At 41.2% G+C, this 23810-nt stretch overlaps 1 protein-coding gene across 2 annotated transcripts in view; it reads left to right on the top strand.

Moving 5' to 3' along the window:
• Positions 1-695: 695 nt before the first annotated feature.
• Thada (THADA armadillo repeat containing) overlaps positions 696-23810 on the top strand; it is a 300312-nt gene continuing 277197 nt past the window's right edge. The window contains exons 1-10 of one of the 2 annotated variants that reach the window (XM_052746439.1): positions 696-837; positions 2880-2979; positions 4131-4225; positions 5350-5480; positions 8556-8704; positions 8817-8849; positions 9034-9082; positions 17790-17977; positions 21905-21999; positions 23055-23275. In XM_052746439.1, the coding sequence (XP_052602399.1) occupies positions 2904-2979; positions 4131-4225; positions 5350-5480; positions 8556-8704; positions 8817-8849; positions 9034-9082; positions 17790-17977; positions 21905-21999; positions 23055-23275 (1037 nt within the window). In that variant the 5' untranslated portion in view covers positions 696-837; positions 2880-2903. The remainder of the gene's footprint in view (positions 838-2879; positions 2980-4130; positions 4226-5349; positions 5481-8555; positions 8705-8816; positions 8850-9033; positions 9083-17789; positions 17978-21904; positions 22000-23054; positions 23276-23810) is intronic. The other variant, XM_052746438.1, reaches the window with a different exon arrangement.

The raw sequence follows: 23810 nt of genomic DNA, 5'->3' as shown, positions 1-23810 counted from the left end.
ACCAATTTTTCAATATTTCCCCCCGACTAGTGCGCCTCAAGATAGCATCTTGTCTGTTCTCTAATCTAGTTCCCTGCCCTAGCTCCTACGGCCGTGATAGGTCTCTAGTTCTTACTCATTTTTAAGGACTGGACTGCGAGACAGCTTGTGAGCTGTGTAAAAGGTACACCCTTTAAGGCAACTTTCAAGGCTGGGACGGTGGAGTTCAAGTCGTTGCTAGCCGCTTCAGTTCACTCCCGTCCCCGCGGGTAGTTTTTGCCCCGCCTCTGGGCACAGTGAGTGTGGAAAGACTGGGTTGAGGCAGAAATGTCGGCCAGACACCTAGGGGTGTGGAGGCTGCAGCCCTGCCACCCAGAATTAAGTAAAGTGTGTGTAACCAACAGCAGCTTCGATCACACACACACAGACACACACATAGATAGATAGACACACACACAGGCACACACACAGATAGATAGACACACACACACACAGAGGCACAGACACACAGACAGACTGACACAGACACACACACACACACACGCACACACGCACACACGCACACACACACACACACTCTCATACACACACCCCGACGCCAAGCTCTGATGTCGCGGTCAATCCAAATTCACTCGCAAACGCCCTCTCTGATGACGTCACGGCCCTCCCGCACTTCTGATTGGAGGAGCAGCGTCCGGCTACTCTCGCGACATCTCCTTGCCAGATCCCGGTCTTCCTCCCTGCACCGGGACCGCTGGTGCATCGCGAAGCACGTTGAAGCCGGGACGCTGTAGACTAGACGGGCTTCCGGGACTCGTCCAGAGGCGGCGACTCTTTGCCGACGTCCCCGGGCACGAGGTTTGGCTCGCGGGCGTGCTGCCTGCCAGGCGCGCGGGCGCGTGGGACCGACTCTCCACAGCGTGGCCGGGCCGGCTTGCAGGGCCTCCCGAGGGTGCCAGCCGTGGCCCTGCGGCGTTGCCAGCCTCTGGCTTGGGTCGCTTAGGTCTCCATGGAGACAGCCCTTTAACCACTTTTACGTCTGTCATTCTGTCATTCTTGGGGCCCCACGTGGGAGTCGGAAAGATGTAGATGGGAGGGAAGCTGCAGACGGTACCTAAGAGCAGGAACGCACCAGGCTGGACAGGGTGGATTTTACGCATTGGGGAGGCCCAGTTCACCAGGACACACGTTTATCTATAGAACATGCAGAATCACCGAATCTGTTTTTTGAGCAGCCCCTAGGACTCCGGGATCAAATACTGCTGCAAACTGGCCATTTTCCTGAATTGTCTCCACAGTGTCCTTCTTCAGTACCTTCTCACTTGATACGCGGGCTGCTCGTTTAGGAAATTCCTAAATTTAACGAAGAACTTCAAATTTTTTCCTTGTTGTATGTCTAGCTTTGTTCATTCTTAACTTTTTGGTGGGCGGCTCTCTTGCCTTTAATGTAGTGACTTGTTGTCCAAATGGACTATAGGAACAGCCTGACACTTGGCTGTAGCGTGTACTTTTAGGTAACAGGTGGTCCACTTTTCTGCCATTAAAGGTATTTGTCCTTTCCAGAATGTCTCTAGCAAATGTTAATTCCTTGGTTTTGTCCAACAAATGTTTATAAAGCATCTACATGCCTGAATGGTGAAGGAGTTGAGAATTAAAACACTGACCACATCATTAAAATGGCCACCTTCATGGAGTTTACTACTAGGAAAAACAGACAGTGTACAGATGTGCAAATTAATGTAATTTCAGGTAGTCATACATGCTGTAAAAAAATAATGAAGTGGTGTGTGTATCAGAATGATGACAATTTAGATAAAGTTCCAGAAAACTTCTCTTGGGTGGTATTTAATCACAAACTTGGAGAATAAGAAATAAGGCCTTGCCATATGTGTGGGACAGAGCATTAATTGGCAGATCTGGAAGTTTCATAGGTGATGATAAGCATCAGGAAATGTGAGAGCTCTTAAGGTGGCGGAGTAGACTGATTTGAAATGAATAGCAGAGGAAACTGGGGCCAGATTGTTTTCAGGCTTGTGAATGCCAACACCCAAATTTGGACATTAGTAATTAATAAATTGCATTTAGCGCCATTGGAAACCCTTGAGAAGTTTATAAGTTAAGTGCGAGGTTAGACTTAGTTTTTTTTTTTTTTTTTTGGTGTTTCGAGATAGGGTTTCTCTGTGTAGCTTTGTGCCTTTCCTGGAACTCACTTGGTAGCCCAGGCTGGCCTCGAACTCAGAGATCCCCTGGCTCTGCCCGAGTGCTGGGATTAAAGGCGTGTGCCACCACCGCCCGGCATTCGTTAGTGTTTTTAAAGGATTACTTTGATGATTGACAAGAATGGATTCTTGGAGTGGGGGAGGCAGTTAGGAAGCTGTGTCAGGAGTATAGGTGAAATGTGAAATGTATTGAGTCAGTTTCTGCCTGGGAGAGTCTGAAGGTAGCCCATTCCTCATTGGACCACAGAGGTCTCCTTTGACAAGCTTTCATCAGCTTTCTAATCCTTCAGTGGGACAAAAGAAATCTCCCTTTCGAAGCCGCAGCTATTTTAAGGACTGCATAGTAAAACCCCATTTCAAACAACAGCAGCAAAACCGCTAAACAATCAAACAAGCAAACAAAAAGCCCAGTTTTTCTTTTGTAAACCAAATATCCTCAGTTCAGTGATTCTCAGCGCGGGGCAGTTGTGCCCTCTAATAGTGGCGCTGTTGGGAGACATCTATTGGTTGTCTTAACATGTTGATACTCCTGGCATCTGATGGGGTAGAGACTGGGGAAGCTTTAATCATCCTATAGTGCATAGGACAACACCCTCAACTAATGGTCATATGGCTCCAAATGTCAGTGTTGCAGGAGAAACCCTCCACTGGACCAATGTCTTAAGCTATTCTTTCTTACAGAGACTACTGATCGTTCTGTCTAAAATGGGTGTGAAGAAGAAAAGAGAAATGCAGGTCGCTGCGTTGACTGTTTGTCCTGAGGACCTGGAAACTTTGAGATGTATGTGGTTTTTAAATTTCATTTGTTTAATGAATGAATTTGCAAGTTTGCAAGCCAAGTATTTGAATTTCTGGGACCCTGTAGAGTATAATGCTGAAATTCTTTCTGCTTCATTTTTCTATTTTTTTTTTTTTTTTTTGCATTCAGTTTTGGGTAAAGATAGTTTTGTTAAATATTATATTCCTTTAGACTGATTTCTACTTGCTATTTTGACCTATATACTTTTTTAAAAAAGGATTTATGTATGTATGCATACCATGTATGTGTGTACCTGAGGCCCACAGAGGTCATAAGAGGTAATCAAATCCCCAGGAACTGTAGTATGGAGGGTAGTTAGTTGCCACGTGGATGCTGGGAACTGAACCTGGGTCCTCTAATGTCAGAGCCTCTATGTCTACTTTTACTTTGTTCTCTCTCTCTCTCTCTCTCTCCCCCTCTCCTTCTCCCTCTGTGTGTGTGTGTGTGTGTGTGTGTGTGTGTGTGTGTGTGTGTGTGTGTGTCAATTTGACACAAGCTAGAGTCATCTGGGAAGAGGGAAGCTCCATTGAGAAAATATCTCTGTCAGATTGGCCTGTGGGCAAGTCTGTGTGTGGGGGAATTTTCTCGATTAATGATTGATGTGAGAGGGCCTAGCCCATTGTAGGCAGTGACACCCTTGGACAGGTGGTCCTGGGTTGTATAATAAAAGCAAGCTGAGTAATCCATGTGGAACAACCAGTAAGCAGTGTTGTTTCCATGGTCTATGCTTCGGTCCCAGCTCCAGGTCCCAGCCTTGTCTTCCTGCCCTGACTTCGTTAGTGATGGACTGTGACCTGGGAGTTGTAAGATAAACCCTTTCCTCCCCAGTTTACTTTTGGTCATGGTCTTCTCACAGCAGCAGAAGGCAAACTAAGCCAGTATGTGTCTGTGTGGACGTACACATGCCCTCAGACAGGTGGAGAGGTCAGAGGATGGCTTTTCGGAGTCGGCTCTTCGCCCTCCACTGCATGGGTTCTGGGTCACACTCAGGTCAGGCTTGGTGGCAGCCGCCTTAGCTGCTAACCCATCTCACTGCCCTGGTTTGTATCCTTAGCAGTTTTGTAGAATGTAGAAGAAAGGTACTATTAATCCGTATGTAGTTACAGCATTAAGTTTTTGTTTGTGTTCCTTAGCTTTAGCTGATGCAGAAGGGAAAAATCTAGCCTCTTTGCTGTTACATTGTGTACAACTCACGGACGGAGTGTCACAAATCCGTTATATTAAACAGGTAATGCTGAGTTTTTGTTCATGATTGTGTCTCGAATATTACCATGCTGTTAATGGATTTTAAACATTAACTGACAGTTTCTGGCTTCGGTTATTGAATGCCAGTTTATCACCAAATGATAGTTTTTCCTTTTTCTGTTCATTGTATTTTTTATTCAGAGAAGCAATAGAAACAATATCTAAGCTTCTACCATCAATGGGACTATAAGTAGACAAGAGATAATTGTGTGCAATTTCTTTTTTAATTTTTATCTTTTTGGATTTTTGAGACAGAGTTTCACTGTGTAGCCCTGGCTGTCCTGGAACTTACTTACTCTGTAGACCAGGCTGGACTTGAACTCAGAGATCCACTTTTTTCTGCCTCCCAAGTGCTGGGATTAAAGGTGTGTGCCACCATTACCCGGCAATATTTTTTTTAAAATTATTATTAATTTTGAATCTTCAAAACTTTTTGGCAGGCACATTTGAAAGTTAATTTAAAATATAGATTGCTCTTATTTGTATTTCAGCATTTAGATTTTCCACACATACACACTTACTTTGAAATCAGTTAAATATATTATTACTCACTTTTTTTTTTTTTTTTTTTGGTTTTTGGGGACAGGGTTTCTCCATGTAGTTTTGGTGCCTGTCCTGGATCTTGCTCTGTAGACCAGGCTAGCCTCGAACTCACAGAGATCCGCTTGCCTCTGCCTCCCGAGTGCGGGGGATTAAAGGCGTGCGCCAACATGCCTGGCTTATTACTCACTTTTAAAGAGTGCTATAGATTTTCTGTATTGCTATGCCTTAGGCATGTATGTGACTCTCAGTGTGAGTGGGTCAGGAAGTAAAGAGGGAGGGGCATGCGTTAAAGGTTTATAAATACTGGAATCAGGCTGGGAATGTCCTCTGTTGGTAGAGTGATTGTCCTGGTCTGGTCCTCAGCACCACATAAATAGACATGGTGACACATGTCTGTAGTCTCCACTCTCAAGAGGTCGAAGCCAGAATATCAGAAGGTCAAGGTCACTTTCCCTCTTCCCTTCAAAGGAAAGAAAAATGACTTAAAAGAATATTTGTAATCATCTTAGTTTGATGTATTTGATATTAGAAAGAATTGCTTTGAATTTTTTTTTTTAATTATAGATTGTGCCTGTCCTGGAGAAGGTAGATAAAAATGGTGTGTATGATCCTGCTATTGAAAATTGTTTGAGAATTATAGCAAGCATTTATTTTTCCTTGACTCTGAAGAATCCCTTGAAGAAAATCTTGGCAAGGTAAGGAAAGGAAGGAAGTTAAGTTGAATGCTACAAAAAAAAAGCCGGGGCCTGGGGATCCACTTCAGTGGTGGAGTGCTCACCTACCTAGTAGGGAGAACCCTGGGTTCCATCCCCAGCACTTAAAAAAAGAAAAAAGAAAAAGCAAAGTTCATTCACTGTTTTGGTAAAATTAAACTATAACACTACAAGTTTTATTTATACTATCTATCCATGTATCTGTCTGAGGTCTTTAGAAAGCAAAAAGCCTTAGGTTATAGGATTTAAAAAAAACAAGCTGTACCTTTGTTCTGTGGTCCCAGGTCACAGATTGCTGGGTCAGTTCTTTTATCTGGATGTTTGAATCTGTCATCCTGTACCTTTTCTCCGTCCCCATCTATTCTAACTCAGATAGTACAGGAGTATATCCTTTGTGTAAAGTAGGCCTGAATTCCACCATTTCTGCCTTGTTTCATTTTCTTTAGGAAAGGGTTTTCACTTTAATTTTGGTTTTTGTTTTTTGAAACCTTTTCTTTGGGTTTGACATATATACTATGTTTTAGTTTTAATATTTTTACATAAGTGGGATTATATTCTACACAGTACTCTGTAGTTGGTTTATTTACTAAAGAATGTCTTGGAGGGCAGATGAGATGGCCACACAGTGTCAGGGCAATTCTCATCAAGCCTGATGGCCTGAGTTTGATCTCTGCCTCCTACATGGTAGAAAGAGAGAACCAACTCTTGCAAGTTATCCATGTTCATATGTGTGCTGTGGTACCTACCCATGTGTCCCCCTCAGTAAACAAGCACATAGAATATTAAGAGAAATTTCTGTATCAGGATAGCCCTTTTAAAATATATTCACTTATTTTCATTTTGTGAGTGAGTATTTTGTCTGTATTTATTTCTATGTACATACTCCATATTATGATATGTCAAAATGTGAATTATGATGCATATTATTTGGTTTATTTAATCTCCTTGCCACTGATGACTATCTGGTGTTTTAGATTTCACTATTCCAGAAGTGCTGCAGTGATATTCTTTGCATACATAAAGTATGTGTAATCATGTGCAGGAATGACTAGAGGGGGAGTTGTAGACCATTTTGCAGATGTTGTTGACTATACTTCCCCTAAACTATTTATTAACACTTCTCCAGCTGTGAGCGACACTACTTATTTCTGTGTCTCTCCAGCACTGAATGACACCGGTTTTTACATTTTTACAATCTGAAGATGAGAAATGCTCTTTTATTATCACTTATTTTTCCCAGATTATTAATGTTAACTTGGTGCTGGGGTTTGACCCCATCAGGGTATGCATATTAGGCAGATACTCTCCCACTGAACCACATCCCCAACTCATGGTTGAACATTTTGTAATGTGTGCAGTTTGATTACCTTTTAAATTATATCTTTTCATTGTCTTATAATCTTTTCTTGATTTATAAGTGTTCTATATAAATTATGTACCAAATGTATTTTTTCCACTTTCTGCATGATATATTGTCTTTATAAAATTAAAAAAGATCATGACCCTAATAATACTTTTCACTATATATATTTCTAAATTTTATGCCTTGCTCATTTTATGCTCTTTCTAATTCAAGATTGTTATTTCCTGTCTTACTTTTTTTGCTCCGTTTTAAATTCATCTAGAATCAAGTTTTGAGGATTGGGTGAGGTAGGGTCTAGTTTAGTTTCCTGTTTCATATAGAATCTCTGTTATTCCCAGACTGTTGACTCATACATTTCCCTTATATTTGGAATACTCCTCGTCATTATGTATTTTTATAAAAACTCAGGTTTGATTATTTTAGACTTGTGTGTATTTGTTATACCAACACCACTCTTCTTTTACTAATATGATTCAGTTACACAGAATTAGTTACCTTTCTACTGAATTTTCTTTTTTGGACTATTCCAGTTTTTAGATTATTTCTTCTAGAAGAGTAGTGAGGTTTTCAAATAAAACCTTATTTGTGCTTATTAGTGCAGCTGTATGTGGAGCTTGTTTTGATTTAATTGGACTAATATTGGCATAACTTTCTATTAAGGAAATTTTTGTTGAGTACTGTGTTCCAAGGACATTTAATTCCTCAATTCCTAGTGAGGTTAAAATGAATAGAACAACTTAGATTTTTAGAAATCTTAGATGCTGAGGGGGAAATGGAAAAGCCAGTACCATGTGCAGGATAACATGGCCCGAGAGCTGTGAAGAAGAGGAAAGCTGAGAGTGGAGAAAGGGGAGCCGGCGTGGGCTGTCGGTTTGCCGTGTGGCTGGCCATGTCTCACCCTTCCTTCACTTGGGCTAGGTGACTTGGAGATTGAACGACAAGATTTGAGGTGTTTGATGGAAGAGTGTTCTGGATGGAGGAAATAAGTGAAGATTTTGATAGATAAGCACTCAGAACAAGGAAGAGTCATATAGCCAGAGTTAAGTGATTAAGGATTGAGAGGAGGGCTAATGGTGAGGGGAGAGAGGAAGGTTTTGAAAGGCCTTGTGGGTTATTGTGAGCTGTGCTTATTAGTGCAGCTGTATGTGGAGCTTGTTAGAGGATCACAGGTAGATAGATGGCCAGGTCTCTGTGTCCCTGTGTTCTGCATTTGGCAAACTCAGGTCATGTACTGAACATATACAGACTTGTTTTCTTTATTTGTCCTTTGAACGACAGAGTAAACAACTGTCTGTATAGCATCCGTATTGCATTAGGCATTACAAACAACTTAGAGATGGTTTAGAGCGTATGGGAGAATCTGCACAGGGTGTAATGCAAATGCTCTGTGTGTTATACAGGAGGTTGAGCATCCCCCAGTTTTTTTCCTGGTTACCATCCTCATAGTAAATGCTGACTGCATGGTGCTGTTGCTCTGGCTACTCTGTTGAGAGAAGGCTTGGGGAGCAGAAACGGCAAAATGGAACCAGGGACGAGAAATGGTAGATCAGTGAATTTCGGTGGTGGTGGTGCAGGGTTATAACTTTGGGGCTATATTTTGAAGGTGTGATTCAGTGTTTAACATTTGTATATTCTCCGCTCTCCGTACTTAGCCCAGTAATAGAAGCTTTTCATCCTTTGTTTCTTTTTTGCAGCTCACTGAATGGCCTACCTGAATATTTTGTAACTGATGCTACATACTGTTTTATTTTTTACCTTCAAGAAGACTTGGAAACTGCTGACTTATATTCTTATAGAAAAGTGATGGACAACATATCTTCCTGCCTGGAGAACTTTAATGTGGGTAAGCCAGCACTTCTCAGGGCCTTTTCCTGCTGATGTCTGTCATCACATCACCTTTTTAAAATGGTCATTTTGGTAGAAGCTCCTTAACACTGTTATTTTCCCACCTGCAGGTACAGCATGTGTTGTTTATCTGCTTAAAGTTGGTAAGTCTTGATATTTTCTTTTGTGCTGAGTTGTTTTAGAGATGACTCCCAGATAACTAAAGTTATCTTTGCAGTTCCTGCTTCTCCGTGATGTCATTTTTGGTAGATATTTTATGATTTCCTGGTACTGAAGCTGAAACTTAGTTTGGAGCTCTGGTTTGTCATTCTGTTCTTTTTCTTTCAGTGCTTCGTTTTCTGTACAAGAGTTTAACTGACATCCTGGAGGAAAACAGGCGAGTGCTGGATGTTTGCATGCTTGTGCACATGTCTGTGTGCACATGGGGATTGTCTTGTACAATGGAAGCTTTCTTTCTTTCTTTTTTTAATATATATTTATTTTATGATTACCTTAATTTCACATATCAGCCACGGATTCCCCCGTCCTCCCTCCTCCCACCCCCTAGTCCTCCCCGCCACTCCATCCCCCATTCCCACCTCCTCCAAGGCAAGGTCTCCCCTGGGGAGTCAGCCCAGCCTGGTAGACTCAGCTGAGGCAGGTCCAGTCCCCTCCTCCCTACACCAAGGCTGAGCAAAGTGTCCCAGCATAGGCCCCAGGCTCCAAAACGCCAGCCTGTGCACCAAGGACAGGTCCTGGCTCCACTGCCTGGGGGCCTCCCAAACAGTTCAAGCTAATCAACTGTCTCAGTTATCCAGAGGGCCTGGTCCAGTTCCATGGGGGCTCCTCAGCCGTTGGTTCATAGTTCATGCGTTTCCACTAGTTTGGCTATTTGTCCCTGTGCTTTTTCCAATCATGGTCTCAATATCTCTCACTCATACAATCCCTCCTTTCTCTCGCCAATTGGGCTCCCAGAGCTCCTCCTGGGGCTCGGCCGTGGATCTCTGCATCTGCTTCCATCAGATACTGGATGAGAGTTCTATCATGACAGTCAGGGTGTTCAGCCATCCGATCACCAGAGCAGGTCAGCTCAGGCACTCTCTTGACCATTGCTAGTAGTCTACGGTGGAGGTATCTTTGTGGATTTCTGGGGACCTCTCTAGCACTCTGCTTCTTCCTATTCCCCTGGGGTCTTCATTCATCATGGTATCTCCCTCCCTGTTCTGCCACTCTGCTCCTGATCCAGCTGGTGCCTCCCGCTCCCCTAAGCCCTCTTTCCCCTGACCCTTGCCCTCCATTACCCCCCACCCCCAGTTTGCTTATGTAGATCTCATCCATTTCTCTGTTGTTGGGCGATCCCTGTGTCTTTCTCAGGGTTCTCTTTACTAGGTAGCCTCCCTGGAGTTGTGAGTTGCAGTCTAGTTATCCTTTGCTTTACATCTAGTATCCACTTATGAGTGAGTACATACCATGTTTGTCTTTCTGAGTCTGGGTTACCTCACTCAGGATGATTTTTTTCTAGTTCCATCCATTTGCCCGCAAACCTCATGATGTCATTGTTTTTCTCTGCTGAGTAGTACTCCATTGTGTGTATATACCACATTTTCTTTATCCATTCTTTAGTTGAAGGGCATCTAGGTTGTTTCCAGGTTCTGGCTATTACAAATAATGCTGCTGTGAACATAGTTGAGCATGTGTTCTTGTGGTATGATTGAGCATACCTTGGGTATATGCCCAAGAGTGGTATAGCTGGGTCTTGAGGGAGGTTGATTCCCAATTTTCTAAGAAAACGCAATATTGATTTCCATAATGGCTGTACAAGCTTGCATTCCCACCAACAGTGGAGGAGTGTTTCCCTTGCTCCATATCCTCTCCAACATAAGCCCTCTTCAGTGTTTTTGATCTTAGCCATTCTGACGGGTGTAAGATGGTATCTCAGAGTTGTTTTGTTTGCATTTCCCTGATGATTAAGGATGCTGAGCAATTCCTTAAATGTCTTTCAGCCATTTGAACTTCTTCTGCTGAGAATTCTCTGTTTAGCTCTATAGCCCATTTTTTAATTGGACTGTTGGGTATTTTGATGTCTAACTTTTTGAGTTCTTTAAATATTCTGGATATCAGCCCTCTGTCAGATGTGGGATTGGTGAAGATCTTTTCCCATTCTGTAAGCGGTCATTTTGTCTTATTGACTGTGTCCTTTGCCCTACAAAAGCTTCTCAGTTTCAAGAGGTCCCATTGATTGTTTCTCTCAGTGTCTGTGCTACTGGTGTTATATTTAGGAAGTGATCTCCGGTGCCAATATGTTCAAGACAACTTCCTACTTTCTCTTCTATCAGGTTCAGAGTAACTGGATCTATGTTGAAGTCTTTGATCCACTTGGACTTAAGTTTTGTGCACGGTGACAGATATGGATCTATTTGCAGTCTTCTACATGTTGACATCCAGTTGTGCCAGCACCATTTGTTGAAGATGCTTTCTTTTTTCCACTGTACAGTTTTGTCTTCTTTGTCGAAAATCATATGTTCATAGGTGTGCGGATTAATGTCGGGGTCTTCAGTTCGGTTCCATTGGTCCACATGTCGGTTTTTATGCCAGTACCAAGCTGTTTTTATTACTGTAGCTCTATAGTAGAGCTTGAAGTCAGGGATCATGATACCTCCAGAGGTTGTTTTATTGTACAGGATTCTTTTGGCTATCCTGGGTTTTTTGTTTTTCCATATGAATTTGAGTATTGTTCTTTCCAGGTCTGTGAAGAATTGTGTTGGGATTTTGATGGGGATTGCATTGAATCTGTAGATTGCTTTTGGTAAGATTGCCATTTTTACTATGTTAGTCCTGCCTATCCATGAGCATGGGAGATCTTTCCATTTTCTGACATCTTCTTCAGTTTCTTTCTTCAGAGACTTAAAGTTCTTGTCATACAGGTCCTTCACTTGTATAGTTAGAGTTACCCCAAGGTATTTTATATCATTTGTGGCTATTATAAAGGGTGATGTATCTCTGATTTCTTTCTCAGCCCGTTTGTCATTTGTATATAGGAGGGCTACTGATTTTTTTTGAATTAATCTTGTATCCTGCTACATTGCTGAAGGTGTTTATAAGCTGTATGAGTTCCTTGGTCGAATTTTTGGGGTCACTTATGTATACTATCATGTCATCTGCAAATAGTGAAAGCTTGACTTCTTCCTTTCCAATTTGTATCCCCTTGATCTCCTTATGTTGTCTTATTGCTCTGGCTAGAACTTCAAGTACTATATTGAATAAGTATGGGGAGAGTGGACAGCCTTGTCTTATTCCTGATTTTAGTGGAATTGCTTTGAGTTTCTCTCCATTTACTTTGATGTTGGCTGTTGGCTTGCTGTAAATTGCCTTTATTATGTTTAGGTATGTTCCCTGTATTCCTGATCTCTCCAAGACCTTTATCATGAAGGGGTGTTGGATTTTGTCAAAGGCCTTTTCAGCATCTAGTGAGATGATCATGTGGTTTTTTTTCTTTCAGTTTGTTTATATGGTGTATTACATTGACAGACTTTGGTATGTTGGACCATCCTTGCATCCCTGGGATGAAGCCTACTTGATCATGGTGGATAATTGTTTTGATGTGTTCTTAGAGTCTGTTTGCCAGTATTTTATTAAGTATTTTTGCATCAATGTTCATGAGGGAGATTGGTCTGTAGTTCTCTTTCTTTGTTGCATCTTTGTTTGGTTTGGGAATCAGGGTAATTGTAGCCTCATAGAAGGAGTTTGGTAATGTTCCTTCTGTTTCTATTGTGTGGAACAATTTAAAGAGTATTGGTATTATCTCTTCTTTGAAGATCTGGTAGAATTCTCTGCTGAAAACATCTGGTCCTGGGCGTTTTTTGGTTGAGATACTTTTAATGAATGTTTCTATTTCCTTAGGGGTTATTGGTCTGTTTAAATAGTTTATCTGGTCTTGATTTAACTTAGGTATGTGGTACCTATCCAGAAAATTATCCATTCTTTTAGATTTTCCAGTTTTGTGGAGTACAGGTTTTTGAAGTATGACCTGATAGTTCTCTGGATTTCCTCAATGTTAGTTGTTATGTCTCCCTTTTCATTTCTGATTTTGCTAATTTGAATGCTCTCTCTCTGCCTTTTGGTTAGTTTGGATAAGGACTTGTCTATCTTGTTGATTTTCTCAAAGAACCAACTCTTTGTTTCATTGATTCTTTGTATTGTTCTCTTTGTTTCTATTTTTATTGATTTCAGCTCTCAATTTGATTATTTCCTGGCATCTATTCCTCTTGGGTGACTTTGCTTCTTCTTGTTCTAGGGCTTTCAGGTGTGCTGTTAAGTCACTAGTGTGAGATTTCTCCAACTTCTTTATGTGGGCATTTATTTAGTGCTATGAATTTTCCTCTTAGCACTTCTTTCATAGCATCCCATAGGTTTGGGTATGTGGTATACTCATTTTCATTGATCTCTAGGAAGTCTTTAATTTCTTTATTTCTTCCTTGACCCATTGGTGATTCAGTTGAGCATTATTCAGTTTCCATGAGATTATAGGCTTTCTGTAATTTTTGTTGTTGTTGAAATCTAACTTTATACCATGGTGGTCTGATAGAACACAGGAGGTTATTCCATTTTATTTTGTATCTGTTGAGATTTACTTTGTGACCGAGTATGTGGTCGATTTTAGAGAAGGTTCCATGGGGTGCTGAGAAGGTATATTCTTTTTTGTTAGGATGGAATGTTCTGTAGATATCAATTAAGTCCATTTGAGCCATAACATCAGTTAAGTCCCTTATTTCTCTGTTAAGTTTCGATTTGGCAGATCTGTCCAGTGGTGAGAGTGAAGTGTTGAAGTCTCCCACTATTAATGTGTGGGGTTTTATGTGTGATTTAAGCTTTAGTAATGTTTCTTTTACATATGTGGGTGCCCTTGTGTTTGGGACATAAATGTTCAGAATTGAAACTTCATCTTGATGGATCTTTCCTGTGATGAGTATGTAATGCCCTTCTTGATCTCTTTTGATTGATTTTAGTTTGAAGTCTATTTTGCTGGATATTAGGATGGCTACATCTGCTTGTTTCTTAAGACCATTTGATTGGAAAGACTTTTCCCAGCCTTTTATTCTTAGGTAGTGTCTATCTTTGAAATTGAGGTATGTTTCTTGTATGCAACAGAAAGACGGGTCCTGCTTTCACATCCATTCTGTTAGCCTGTGTCTTTTTATAGGTGAATTAAGTCCATTGATATTAAGGGATGTTAGTGACCAGTGATTGTTAGTTCCTGTTATCTTTTAGTGGTAGTGTGTGTGTACTTCTCTTCTTTGGGGTTTACTGCTGTGGGGTTATCTATTGCCTGTGTTTTCGTGGGTGTATCTGATTTCCTTAGGTTGGAATTTTCCTTCTAGTGCTTTCTGTAGGGCTGGATTTGTGGATAGGTATTGTTTAAATCTGGTTTTTGTCTTGGAATGTCTTGTTCATTCTGTCTATGATGATTGAAAGTTTTGCTGGGTATATTAGTCTAGGCTGGCATCCATGGTCTTTTAGTGTCTGCATTACATCTGTCCAGGTCCTTCTGACTTTCAAAGTCTTCATTGAGAAATAGGGTGTTATTCTGATGGGTTTGCCTTTATAAGTCACTTGGCCTTTTTCCTTTGCTTCTCTTAATATTCTTCCTTTATTCTGTAGGTTTAGTTGTTTAATTATTATGTGGCAAGGGGACTTTTCTTGGGGGTCTAGTCTGTTTGGTATTCTATAGGCTTCTTATATCTTCATAGGTATTTCCTTCTTTAAGTTGGGAAAGTTTTCTTCTATGATCTTGTTGAATATATTTTCTGTTGGTATTCTTCTCCTTCCTCTATCCCTATTATTCTTAGGTTTGGTGTTTTCATGGTATCCCACAGTTCTTGGACATTTTGTGTTATGACTATTTTAGCTTTGGTGTTTTCTTTGACTGACGAATTCCTCTGTTGTATCCTCTATACCAGAGATCCTCTCTTCCATCTCTTGTATTCTGTTGGTTATGCTTGCATCTGTGTTTCTTGTTCATTTACTCAGATTTTCTCTTTCCAGCATTCCCTCTGTGTCTTCTTCATTGTTTCTATTTCCCTTTTCAGGTCTTGAACTGTTTCCCTCACCTGTTTGATTGCTTTTTCATGGTTTTCTTTAAGAGATGTATGGCTTTCTTCCAATTTATTTATCTCTTCTTCTATTTCATTTTTTTGTTTGTCTTTGTCTCAATTTCTTTATTGATTTCTTCCACTTTTTTGTTTATCTTTTCCTCCATTTCATTTTTTATTTTTTCTTGAAAGGCCTCTAGCATCTTCATGATGCTATTCTTAAGGTTACTTTCTTCTGCTTCTACTACCTTGTGATGTTCAGGTCTTGCTGTTGGAGGAGGGCTAAGTTCTGGTGATGCTGTATTGCTCTTTATGTTGTTGTATGTACTTCTGCCTTGATGTCTGCCCATCTCCTCCAATCTCTCTAGGTCCGGATAGAGCTGGGGGTTGGTTTCCAAGCCTCAGGAAGTGGCCGGGGTCTCCACCAGATGGGAGTAGGGGCAGAGTGTGTAGATTGCAGGGTCTGCTGCTCAGGGGTCTTGGTGAACAGGGAGCCTTCCAGCAGGAGCCCTGCCTGCTGGCCAGCAACTGGGGCCGAGTTGGGCGGGTGTTTCCAGGCAAGGGATGGGGCCCAGGAATGGGTCCTAAGGGTGGGCCTCACTGGGTATCAACGGAAGCCTTCTTTTTTTTTTTTTTTTTTTAAAGATTTATTTATTTATTTGTTTATTTGTTTATTTATTTATTTTGTATACAGTGTTCTGTTTGCATGTATCCCTGCAGGCCAGAAGAGGGGAGCCAGATCTCATTACAGATGGTTGTGAGCCACCGTGTGGGTGCTGGGAATTGAACTCAGGACCTCTGGAAGAACAGCCAGTGCTCTTAACCTCTGAGCCATCTCTCCAGCCCAATGGAAGCTTTCTTAAAGGGCTCAGAATGTGCCCTTTCCAACATTTGGTGTGATTATTTAAATTTGTATTTAGAAGTTATGCACATACATACACACACACACACACACACACACACACACACACAGAGGTATAATATTTGATTCATTTTTTTGAGACAGGGTCTCACTTTGTAATCCAGTAATTTCAAATTTGTAATCTTCCTGCCATAGCCTCTCAGGTGCTGGCATGACAGGTATCTACCACTGTGCACAAAAGATAATTTATAAAGCTCATTATTATGAAAATTATTGATAAAGAGAAAAGTCATTCCCCTTAGCTTTGAGTGTTTGATATTTTCATGGTTGAAGTTTCTTGTTATCATTCTGAAGATATTAATAATAGTTACTTTTTAAAGAAGTTTTCTTAGATTTACATAGTCTCTGGTTTGTCTAAGTTTTTTTTTTTTCCCCTAAGTTTTTTTTTTTTTTTGCTGTGTTTGCTCACTGTATTTTTGGTAAGAAACTTTCTGTGGGAGGCCATGGGAGTCCAGCTTCTACCTTTCCTACCTTTCTAGTTCTTAAGAGAGAGGGAGAAGAAATATTAGGTAAAGAGAGACCTAGTTGATGAGAAGAAAGACAGAAACACAGGATAGCTTCAGGAGGGCCTGAAGCACTACCCAGTGGCCTTGAAGGTTTATTCAAAAGGCTTTTTATAACATACCAAGGGAGAGGCAAAAGATTCCCCCTTGCTAGATCAGAACACATCGTACAGCCAAGTGTAGACCCTTCCAAACACCTGGTAAACACGCCTGTGGCCAAATCATCTCCTAATGCAGCCCTGCTGGGTAAAGCAAGCTCAGATTCTCTAACCTTGAGTAATCTGGGCCTCTACATCTTTCCTTGGAAGTCTAGTGCTATTGGCTGGACAAATATTCGGGACTAGGTCATTAAACATTGATGTCAGTCTGTGCATATGCGTGGGGTTGACTGCAGGTTTGGACTGTTTCTTAGGGGAATCCATTAAGTCATGGTCATGCTCCTGGCGGGGGGGCGGGATTTATAGTAGCATCATCATCCGTCCGTCGTCTGCTTCAGGTCCCCCCCCCATGTGCCTCCCACACTTGGCTCTGTCTTCAATTCTTGGAGGTACATACCTAAGGGTGGAATAGCAGGGACCTATGCTAATTTTGTTTGTTTTGAGGAAGTTACCAACGGTTTTCCCTGGCTTGGGTTTTAATAGGATCTTTCTATTCTCCCCTATTGAAAATAGAGTGAGAAGGATGAGGGTGAAGGCTGGAGAGCAGTTGAAGCTATTGTAATCCAAAGAGATGTGAGAATGGCCCAGGTCAGATAGTAGCTGTGGACGTGGTCTGGGTTCAGATCTCCTTCCAGATGGGATAGAGAGACCAGGAGGCCAACACGATTCCAGTAGTTTCAGAGCTAGAGATCCCAGGAGGTAGCGCAGGTTTGGAGTCCAGGATAAATTCACATATTTTGAGATCCTAATTAGATACCCAAATGAAGATTGTGAGTAGGAAGTTAGAAATACAAGTTTGTAATGGGAGAGGTTTGGGTTAGAGCCCAAAGTTGGGCAGTAGTTAGCCTATAGAATATAATTTAAAGCATCAAGGGAGAGAATTAGATGAGAATAGAGAACTGAGTAGGACTGAATCTTGGGGAGCTTTGATATAGAGTAGGTCGGACTGGGAATGTCTCACTGTGAGAGGATCTGCTTAGTGTACCTGAGGCTTTGGGTTGGTCCTTCACACCAGCGAAAAGGGGGCGGGGCATGAGAGGGAGGAGAGAGAGTTAGATGGGTAAATCGATTAGGGAGAAGAGAACTATCTAGTCATGTCTAGAAGAAAGTGTAGGACAGCATGTTGAAGGCAGGTGGAAAAACATGTGCAGGTTGAGTGTTCATGCCTATAAGTTGTCTCATTAGCTCTTCATTTCTTCTTTTTAAAGGTTTCTTTCTTTTGCTCTACAATAGGGAGGAAGGTTAGTCTGGCTGAGAAAGAGGCCTATTACAGTCAGAGTCCTCAGGAGTTCACAGTTAGTGTCTGTAACGGGAATGCTTATGTCAGATTGAGTTTGGCGCTTGGATGCAGCCATGTGCTGGTGTTAAAGAGGGTAGAAGTGGTCACATTTGTATTGAATTTCCTTTTGACATCTCCTCTTCTTTTTTGTAGAAAATTTGCTGGAAATCACATTGTTCAAACACAGTTAATGAATGACTTGTTGGTGGGCATTAGAGTTTCAATGACATTAGTACAGAAAGTACCAAATCCCGAGGGCCATCTTTGGAGTGATTCTAACTTTCTCATCTGGCGTACTATGTGTGGCTTGCTAAGCATTTTCACCGACTTTTTAAATGACGGTAAGTGTGACAAAATGATGATCATAACTGCATGCCAGTCTGTTTAACCTATGGAGAAAGGACCTGAACTACATGATTTTAATGCTTGTTTTGTGTTTTTCAAATGTATGAGTTCAGCAAGGGAGGTTGAACAACTTTTCCCAGGTTGTGTGTGTATGTGTGTATGTCAGCATGTTTATTGTGTATAAAGGAGAAACACATTCAATACTCTCATTGTTAGAAAGCCACAGACTTTAGAAAATTCTTTAGAAGCAGTTACCAAATTTAAGAAAGACTTAGAAAGATGAGTTGAATTCTTATTAGTATTATATTCAAATAATGACAATAGTTGTTGATTATGAGCCTGGTTGCCTAATTCCTCCCAATATCTCTTCTGTCCATGAGAACTATACCACTAGGAAGCTAAGTTGAAGAAAAGAAATTTCTCTTCATGAGAGTATTTCAATTAATAAATTAAAATGAAGTAACATGATAGACTTCTTGTAATACCCAGTGATTGATGTAGGTGGCATTAAGCACCAATAATCACAGAAACAAAACCAGATAAAATGTGCCTCTTAGATTCTTGTAGCTACTACCTGCCATCTTCTGAAGGGATTGAATTTGAGAGTGATGCTGTCTCTAGGTTAGCTGCCAGTTGGCAGGAATCAGGACTGCATTGGATTAGGACAGAGGATCTACCAGGAATAAACAAACACAGTATCCTTGTTGAAGAACTGCAAGTCAGATGGGCCAGAGTTCCTCATCAGAGAATTATAACAGAGAGAGGCGGGGTGCTTGTACTGTAAGATCTGTAGAAGATCTTTAAAAAGTCTAGAAATGCACACTCACTTGTTAATGCTGTTGAAGAATATAAGGAAGTCATTACTGGGGAAGTTGTAATAGTGTTTACTCAGAGTCTGAAAGGGCATTCTGGTTGGGGTGAGGTATATGGGATGAGGTACATGGGTAAGTCTTTGGGGCTGGAAGCTAAGTTCTATAATTTATTTAACTGTTTATGTATATATAAAATCTTTGTTAAACAAAGGAGTTTCATAGTATTTTAAGTATTACAGAAAAGGTTAAATTGTCATTTCTCGCCATCTGCTATTCTGTGTAGTAATATATATATATATATATATATATATATATATATATATATATATGAATTTAACTTAAATAAAAACACAATTAAAAAATAAATGAACAACAACAACAACAAAAAAAAACAAAAAACCCAAGGGGCTGTAGAGATGTCTCTGTAGTTAAGAGCACTGGCCACTCTTCGAGAGGACCTGAGTTCAGTTGCCAGCACCCACTTGGTGGCTCAAAACCGTCTATAACACCAGTTCCGGGGATCTGACATCCTCTTGTGCTTTCTTGGACACTGTGTGCACAAGGTGCACAGACACACATGCAGGCAAAACAGCCACACACACAGAGTTTTAAAACATGAAGACATTGGCTGGACAAGATGTCTCAGTGGGTAGACTTTGACACCAGGCCAGATGACCTGAGCTTGATGCCTCATCTCTGGAACTCACATGGTGGCAGAGACTGGAGTACTATAAGTTGTCCTTTGACCTGCACAGACAGACAGACAGACACACACACACACACCATACCACACAAAAAACATTATGGAGCCCTGTTTAGAACTCTTGTTTGTAAGAAATGATGATTTACTCTGCCTTTGCTGGGATAATTGTTTTAACATTGGTAACTAGGAAAAATTACCTTGGACTTTTAGGAATTTAAAAGAAATTAAATTAGTTACTTTAAAAAAATAAGAAATTTTAATGTATGTGTTTCTGTCTCTGAGTATGTGCACATGGGTTCCTGGAGGAGGCCAGAAGAGGGTGTCTGATCCCCTGGAGTTAGACTTGTAAGTGCTTGTGAACCATCCAGTGTAGGTGCTGGGAACTAAACTTGGGTCCTCTGCAAGAGCACCAAGCACCTTAACCTCTGAGCCATCTCTCCAGACCCTAATTAGTTACTTTCATCAAGACAGAATTTATAGACAACTTTTCAGAGGATATTTACCATTTTTAAAAGGAGAATTTAGAAATCTGAAAAGTAAAAGACTTTGGTGAAATACAGAGAAGAAAATTTAAAAATTTATTTTATTTTTATGTATATGTGTGTGGTTATATGAGTTTGTGTATACCATGTGAATTTAGGTGCCTGTGGTGGCTAGACCAGGGCAGCAGGTCCCCCTGGAACCAGGCTTATAAATGGTTGTGAGCCTCCATGTGGATGCTGGGAAATGAACCTGGATCCTCTGTAAGGGGAGCAAGTACTCTAGACTGCTGAGTCATCTCTAGTCCAGACACAAGTTTAATGAGACGTGATTTTCTGAAAAGTTGATGGCGCTTCATCAGTGCCATTCTTAAGTAGTTAAAGCTTTTTGTGTTAGTAAGTATTTAACTGTGAGTAACAGAAAACTGTCATCAAGTTTAGAGGCAGATGACCGAGAGCTACTGCCACCAATGTAGGACCCAGCACTGCCTTTCTGCTGTGGTATTTTTATTATGTTGGTGTCTTCCCATGTGTCTACTGCCTCCTGTTGGCACCTGTCTGCTGTAGCTACAGGCATCATGTGTTTGTTCAAGGCAAGAGGAAGGGCCTTGCGTTTTTCTCTCTCCCTTTCTTTCTTTTCTTTCTTTTTTCCCCCTCCCTCCCTCCCTCCCTCCCTCCCTCTCTCCCTCCCTCCCTCCCTCTCTCCCTCCCTTCCTCCCTTCCTCCCTTCCTCCCTTCCTCCCTTCCTCTCGCTCTCTCTTTTTTTTCTTTCTTCTTTTCTTTTTTTTTTTTTGGTTTTTCGAGACAGGGTTTCTCTGTAGTTTTGCGCCTTTCCTGGAACTCACTTTGTAGACCAGGCTGGCCTCGAACTCACAGAGATCCTCTGCCTCTGCCTCCCGAGTGCTGGGATTAAAGGCGTGTGCCACCACCGCCCGGCTTCTTCTTCTTATTTTTTAATGTATTAGGCTCTATACATGTACCTGAATGCCAGAAGAGGGCATCCGATCCTATTATAGATGGTTGTGAGCCAGCATGTGGTTGCTGGGAATTGAACCTCTGGAAGAGCAGCCAGTTCTCTTAAATGCTGATCCATCTCTCCAGCCCAAGGGCCTTGCATCGTAATCAGAAAAACTAATAGATCTAAGGGACTTCTGCATATAGCTCATTGGCCTGAACCCCTCCAGTGGCTGTCTTTAGTTTCAAGGAAGATTGTAGGAGGAAGAATCTTGCTTTTGGCTAAGCATATGGCTACCCAAAGTCAGTTTTGTTCCCAGAGATGGAGGGCAAAGTGGATATTTAATAGTTAACTTAAGGTGTCTGTCATACTTCTTAGTCTGAGTTGAGTAATTCACATTACTGGAGGCTAATGTATATGCAAACAAAAAGAAGATAGCGAATCAAAATTGTCTGGTCACTTTGAGTGCTATGCTAGCAAGGTTTCTAATTGGCATTGGTGTGGATTTTTTTTCACATAGCACTTCAGAGCTCTCTGAGGACAATTGTTCATGGAGTGGGCATCCAAAGGCATCACTGTCAGGAGGGAGGTGGCGGTGTTGCTGGGTATGCTAGTGGCATAGATGTCGGATGAGTGTAAGATGTTGGACAAGAGAGGAGGGAAGCTCATTCACTGAATATGTGCTGGGCTTAGCCTTTCTCTTCATTTTCTTTTAAACTTTATGACAACTTTTCTGGTATGGGTTATTTCTCTCTCTCTCTCTCTCTCTCTCTCTCTCTCTCTCTCTCTCTCTCTCTCTTTTTTAAAGAAAGCTGAGTTCCTGGGAGGTTAAGTAACCTGTCTGGGATCTTGTCACCTGGGAAATGGTCAAGCTGGAGCTATCTAGGCCTCTCTGACCCAAAGCACTTGTTCTTTGTAGCACACCAGACTCTCCATCTTTAATACATGATGACTGCTTCCCCCTCCCCTAATAGGTGACCTACTGCAGACTGTTCAGAGCACGTCGGGATTAGCTGTTATTCTTTTTGTGAAGAACATGTTCTGTCCATCTGAAAAACTTCCTGAGTTGGTGAGTGTATCTGCTTTTTAGAACTTCCCTTCACCGAGAATTAGATGGATATCAATTTGGTTTAATTTAAATATTTTATTGATTATTATTTATGTCACAGTGTATGTGTGGAGGTCAGAGGACAACTTGTGGTAGGTGATTCTCTTCTTCTACTGCATGGATCCTGGGGATCAAACTGAGGTGGTTAAACTTGACATGGTTTTACCCACTCAACTATTTCACTGGCCCCTCAATGTTTCAACTGCAGTAGCTGAATTTTAGAATGTTTATTTGGTGTAGTTGGGATTTTTCTAGTGGCTCTTTTCTCTTAGAATGATAATTCTAAGTACACAGACGACATGGTGGCGGGATGATGACAGGGCAGTCACAGCTGTCTGTAAGTCAGTTTTGCCCAGGTAACCACTGTCACCGTTTGTTGACTCCCCCCCTAGTTTTTGTGGGGCTGTCTTTTCGGTTCCGTGTGTCGGTGTGGTAAGAGATAGGACATTACAGCTATGCCGTGACTGGTGTGTAAACACATGGTAGCAACTTTCTGATAGGTTTGTTTTTCTTTATTAAGAACAGACTTTGTAATATACTTAATCATACTTTATCATGTAATATAAGAGGCATGTTTGGGTCAATTTTTAGTGAATTTGGTCCCTAAGGAAAGTGTAATTTAGTAATGTAGACCATAGTCTTTGTATTGGCTGCTAGCATTCTTCCCTCCTCTCAGTATATTATCTAGAAACTCATTTTGTCTAACATCTGTGTATTCTGAGATCATGCAAAATGATTATTCTTGTGTGAGACTGAATTTTTTTCTCAGAGCTCCTCTAAAAGCATCCTCTGTCCATCTGCAGGTAGTGACCTTTGTGTTTCTCCAGTACTTTCATCTCAGCAGAAAGATTCATGTGCTTAGAGTTCATTGTTTTCCTTCTAAAGTTAGTATAATGATGTTAGTGTTTGTGTTTTACATTACTTTTCCTAGACTATTTCAGGAAATATTTCAAGGGAGAGATTTGTAGGTTTTGTATTTAAGATATTTATATATTATTCCCTCTGTTGTTTTCCAGATCAGCAGCCTGCTTCTCCAGTCAGTTGACTGCAGCAGCACCCCTGAGTGGTTCATGAACTGCTGTGGAAGCCTTTGCAGTGCTGACATGCCAGTCTCCACGCTGTTGTTCCTGTGTCACGGAGCGCTTGCAATGCTGGACTGGCAGGATGGGAGCATGGGCCTGAGCGGGGAGGCTTTGCTCCTGGACACTGTGCATGTTTTATTTACCTTGACTTCACAGTGAGTTTGTTTTTTTTATCCCGTATTTTGTTTTGCTTCTAAGACAGTTGAAGGACACAACTGAGCCAACCAAGTCAATTCAATTAAATGTGGTTAGGATGAATCCTAAATTACGATTGATAGACGAGAATAAAATAGGCATGAGAGAAAAGACAGTAATGAGAAACAGTCATAGAAATTACTGGTGCAGGCCAACCTACTGAGCGCCAGTAGAGGGCACTAGATCTCATTGTAGATGGTTGTGAGCCACCTTGTGGGTACTGGGAATTGAACTCAGGACCCCTGTAAGAACAGCCAGTGCCTTGACTTCTGAGCCATCTCTCCAGCCCCTGCAATACATTTTTTTTTTTTAAAGTCAGACCATGAATATAGCCTTATAAGCATTACTATTAAAATAAGCAAAAAGCTCTAAAATAATTTTTACAAGTTGGAGATATAATTCACGTACTATAAATTCACAAATGTAAAGTGCACAATTGTGTTTCTTTTAGTATGTTTATGGACTTGCACAACCATCTCACAGTCAACCTCAGAG

Source organism: Peromyscus californicus, unplaced genomic scaffold (assembly GCF_007827085.1).
Source record: "Peromyscus californicus insignis strain IS unplaced genomic scaffold, ASM782708v3 Scaffold_1__1_contigs__length_55948999, whole genome shotgun sequence".
NCBI classification, from domain to species: domain Eukaryota; kingdom Metazoa; phylum Chordata; class Mammalia; order Rodentia; family Cricetidae; genus Peromyscus; species Peromyscus californicus.
Note: the sequence above shows the minus strand (reverse complement) of the source record. Positions and strands in the feature narration are given on the sequence as shown.